The sequence below is a fragment of the Otolemur garnettii genome, unplaced genomic scaffold, assembly GCF_000181295.1.
Source record: "Otolemur garnettii isolate 467f Iridium unplaced genomic scaffold, OtoGar3 scaffold00012, whole genome shotgun sequence".
NCBI lineage: Eukaryota > Metazoa > Chordata > Mammalia > Primates > Galagidae > Otolemur > Otolemur garnettii.
Genome location: NW_003852407.1, coordinates 27,189,493 through 27,194,369, shown reverse-complemented (window position 1 = coordinate 27,194,369; position 4,877 = coordinate 27,189,493). Strand labels below are relative to the sequence as shown.

The following is a 4,877-nucleotide window of genomic DNA, read 5'->3' as shown; positions in this document are numbered from 1 at the left end:
AGGCTGACCAGAACAGAAGCTCTATGAGGGCGGGAGCATTGTCCACCTTGGACTAGTCTCGGCAGTGTTCAATAAACATTTTTGTTGTTACTGAATAGCTTTGCACTTGAGCTGGTGATGCAGTTTCGGTTGTAAATGAAGTATATTGATAAGTTAAGGACCGAATTTCTTGTGTGGCTCAAAAGCTAGCTAGGGCTATTTCCAGCAGCAGCCCTCTCTGAGGAGCAAGCTTTCTGGCCACCCACTGCATTTCTCCTGCCCCTGCCAGGGCGTCTGAAGTGCCAGCATTGGCCCAGAGCAGGAGAGAAAGCACAGGCACCCAGAGTTACTGCAAAGAGTTGTTTGTGGACTTTCAGAGGATTTAGTTCTCAATTCTGTTTAGTGATTATTCCTATAGCAGTTTCATCAGTGGTCCTAGATAACTAGGAAAAGGTGAAAAAAAAAAAAAAGGATGTGTTGTGCATAATGATACCATAGACCATGTTATCCTGCAACATTTATTACTTCAAAATAATGATTATCATTTTTCTGGATAAATTCTTCACTTAAAGGCTTTTGAAAAAGAGCATGTTCACCAGACCACTGGTTTTGCTGATAACTGCGATGTATGTGCCTTTTATTTGTATTTACTCAATAGCATCAAATTTGCATCATACCCATTGAAGAATTCTCAACTGAATACGTGAGGCCTCAGGTCCACTGCATTGCCAGTTATGGGCGATTTGCTAATCAGAGGTAATGTGTTTCTTCCTCTCCCCGTGTTTATGCTCTGAGAGATATTGTGATGTTGTAAGGCTGAAATTTTATGCTTCAGAAATGATCATACACCAAGTTGCTAATGTAGGGTGATGGGTTTAAAAAGAAAAGAAATAATTTACCCCGGCCATCTTTCCATAATACAGACAACCGACAAAGAAGCAGACAGGGAAATGGGTAAGCCCAGCTCTCAAGGGCAGGGATTCCACGCCCTATTCTGAGCCATTGAAAAGACTCATTTTGTCTCAATCCTTTAATCACTATGTCTGCGGCTCTTCAAACCATGGAAATAAGACCTATTTCACAGCTATTTTATGAGCCTTAGGTAACTAATACTCATAGGGGGGTTTGGTAAGGTTTTTTTTTTTTTTTTTTTTTGCTGTAGATCCAGAAACAATTCATAGACACAGGCCTGAAATCTGGTGTGCATGGTCAGGATGGTTGGCCCCACCAGGACAAGGCAAATCTGGCTGTGCCTAGGAGAGTCTGTGGGTTTGTTCCCTTTTGTACAGTGTTATGTCAACAGTGGTGAGAGTAGTGAATAATGTCTTATTGCCCTGATCCCATTTTAACAGTTAATTTTAGTTCTGGAAAGGGAAGTTTCAGTAAGTTTTTGTCTAGCTTATTTTATTTCAAAATCACTGTTTTAGCTGGTTCTATTGTCCAGGAGACTACAATACATTAACAAACCACAGGGAGCGCTGTTAAGTGATGGTCCCCAGAATCCTGTGATTCCTCGACAGTGGAAACTTCAGATGTTCACATGGCCCTGTGTTCAAAGTCTGTCTCTTCACCAAGGGATGATCCTGTAGTTTTTGGTTGATTTTAAAATGCTCTAATTTTCAGTGCCACCTGTGTCCCCCTGGCCCACGAAACCCCTCCCGCAGCATTCATTTTGGACGTGCCAAGGGGCGAGCCCTTCCCTCGCTTGCCCCAGGATCTTTTACCTTCTGCTGATGCTGTGACTGGAGTCACCTTGAAGGCGCCACAGGTAGGTGCGCCGTTCTGAAGTCAGTAGTTCTCCAGATGTGGCCCCTGGACTAGCAGCATCCACATCAGTTGGGGACTTGTTAGAAATGCAGATTCACAGGCCTCACCCCAGACCTACTAATTCAGAAGATCTGGCAGCGGGGCCCAGCAAGCTGTGGGCTTTTTTGTTTGTTTCAGATTCTCACTCTGTGCCCTGGGCATCCCAGCTCACAGCAACCTTAAACTCTTGGGCTTGGGTGATCCTCTTGTCTCAGCCTCCTGAGTAACTGGGACTACAGGCGCCCACTACCATGCCTGGCTAGTTTTTCTATTTTTAATAGAGACTGGGTCTCGCTCTTGCTGAAGCTGGTCTTGAATTCCTGAGCTTAGGCGATCCATCTGCCTCAGCCTTCCAGAGTGCTAGGATTAGAGGCGTGAGCCGCTGTACCCAGCCTGCAATTTGTGTTCTAACAAATCTTGGTAATTCTGACTTCCCTAAAATTTAAGGAAAATTCCACTGTCTTCAGTGGAGAGCCCCAGAAATGCAGGCACCTGGTTGATCCTCTCTGTGACCACCCCTGCCTGACACACTCTTTCCCTTCCTGATCTCTGTCCACGTAATCCACATTTTACCATTCGGCAGTTTATCAGGCCTCATGTCATGAGATCTCATACTTTTGTGGGCTGCTGCTGTTTGAGACTGTTGAGTTTATTAGTTTTCTTCCCGAGTTGGGTCATAAGACTGTTAGAATAGTGGTCGTGGCTGACAAATGTCTTTGTGTCCCCTACTGCACCAATGTAGTGGTCTCATTGGAAAGTCTCATTAAATAGTTATTGATTATAGAGTGGGAGGTTTGGCATTTTATTTTTACATAATCATGTTATTACCTGTAGGTTGTGCATGCATAAAGAAAGGAGAAAAAATACTCACCTCATGTTCACATCCATTACTTCACAGATGGAGGATATGGATTACAGAGGGAAATGATCAGCTTCTTTTAAAATGAATCTATTGTCAAATTTTTTGCAATAATCATGTATTAATTTTGTATCACAAAAATTATTTTGAATATAGACCCCATATTGTAATTATTTCTGGAGTAAATGTCTGTTGCTGCTGAAATATTTAATATAATACATCAGAACTTGCCACCAAATAAGAGTAATTATGTAGAAAGAATGTTGTTATGATTAGATTTATCATTGATTAGTTTTCAATATGTCTCCTGACCAAGACTGACAATTTTTGTAAATATATATTTGATTCTTTTTTTTGAGACAGAGCCTCAAGCTGTCCCCCTGGGTAGAGTACCGTGGCATAACAGCTCACAGCAACCTCCAAATCCTGGGCTCAAGCGAATCTCCTCCCTCAGCCTCCCAAGTAGCTGGGACCACAGGTGCCTGCCACAACCCCCGGTTATTTTTAGGTTGCAGCCGTCATTGTGGTTTGGCGGGCCCGGGCTGGATTTGAACCCGCCACCTTAGGTGTATGTGGCTGGCGCCTTAGCTACTTGAGCCACAGGTGCCGAGCCTATTTGATTCTTTAAATAAAAAAAATATTTGTTGATTAATCAGCTAGGGCGTGAAGGTGTAATGTGACAGGGTATTTTTTCACTGTGAACTATAAGATCATAGGACTTTTTAAGTTCTAGATTACGGAAATATACTTACTGTGCTGATATCGAAGGTTGAATATCCCTTATTCAAAATGCTTGGGATGTGAAGTGTTTTGGATTTGGATTTTTTTTCAGATTTTGGAATAGTTATATTTACCAGCTGAGCATCCCTAATCCAAAAATCCAAAATTGAAAATACTCCAGTGAGCTTTTCCTTTGAACATCATGTGGAGGCTCAAAAACTTTTGGAGTTTCTATGTTTGGGTTGAGGATACCCAACCTGTATTTTGTCCTTGTAATCCCAAAGATGGTTCAAGCCAAATCACATTACATCAAGTTTGGAAAGTAACAAGATCTGAGGGATAAAATCGATTAAGGTCCCATGTGGGGAAAGCAGCCTAAATTATTAGGGGAGATGAGTTGAAACCAAGTGACAAATGATCTTCAGCGAGTTATTTCTCCTCCCTGAGTCACAGCTCTCATCTGAGAGGAGAGGATGATCTCTTGTGTTATTGTGGTTGCTATTTTTTGAGGGTTGGAGGATTTGTTACTTACACAGGGAGGTTTTCTGGGGAGAGCAGGGTTCAGAACCCAGCTGGAGCACAGGGAGGACATGCTCTGGTTTTCATTGTGGCTGGTGGGAGAGGAGGGAGGGCCAGCAGTCCAGGGAGGATGCTTTTTCCCATGGGCCGGGAGTTGTGTGGTTTGAACTCCCCACTCAGGCCAAGGGAGGCAGGCCCTGGGCTTTCTTATCAGCTTGTCTAGCTTGAGGCAGAAGACAGAGCAGAGTAATGAGGCTTGATGGCTGTCAGTGAACAAACATCAAAAGTGGAGGTGGGCAGGTGCGGTGGCTCATACCTGTAATCTCAGCACTTTGAAAGGCCCAGGTAAGAGGATCATTTGAGGCCCAGAGTTCAAGACCAGTCTGAGCAACATGGTGAGACCCCCCATTTCTACAAAAAATTAAAAAATTACCCAGGCATGTGGCACACACTTGTATTCCCAGCTCCTCAGGAGGCTGAGGCAGGAGGATCACTTGAGCCCAGGATTTGGAGGCTTCAGTGAGCTATGATGACGCCACTGCAGTCTAGCCCAGGCAACAGAGTCAGTGTCTTTTTTTCTCTCCAAGAAAGAAAAAGAAAAAGGGAGTCAGACTTTTTATTCCATAGTAATGATGAACAGTGCTGCTATGAACATTCTCATATGGCCACTTGACAAACATATTATGCATTTTGGTTGGGGATGTACTGAGGAGTGCAATTGCTAGGTTGTATGTCTGACTTTGGTAAATAATACCAAACATTTTCCCTATAAGATGTACCAAATTACCCCCTCCAACAGTATTTATGCTTGTTCCACAGTTTGTTTAGCCCTTCTGCAGGTGAGAGATTTGGTTTCCAGTTTCTGTGATTATAAGTAAAGCTGCTGTAAACATACATGTGACAATTTCTCTGTCAATGTAGATCGTCAGTTCTCTTGGGTAAATACATAGGTTGTTTTTAACCTTTAAAAACTCTGATTCTCCTCATTCATAGC

General features: G+C 43.1%; 1 protein-coding gene across 1 annotated transcript in view; it reads left to right on the top strand.

Moving 5' to 3' along the window:
• Positions 1-4,877, top strand: part of LAMA3 (laminin subunit alpha 3) — a 245,007-nt gene that overhangs the window by 134,374 nt on the left and 105,756 nt on the right. The window contains exons 26-27 of the mRNA XM_012802016.2: positions 638-735; positions 1,603-1,751. Of these exons, the coding sequence (XP_012657470.1) occupies positions 638-735; positions 1,603-1,751 (247 nt within the window). The remainder of the gene's footprint in view (positions 1-637; positions 736-1,602; positions 1,752-4,877) is intronic.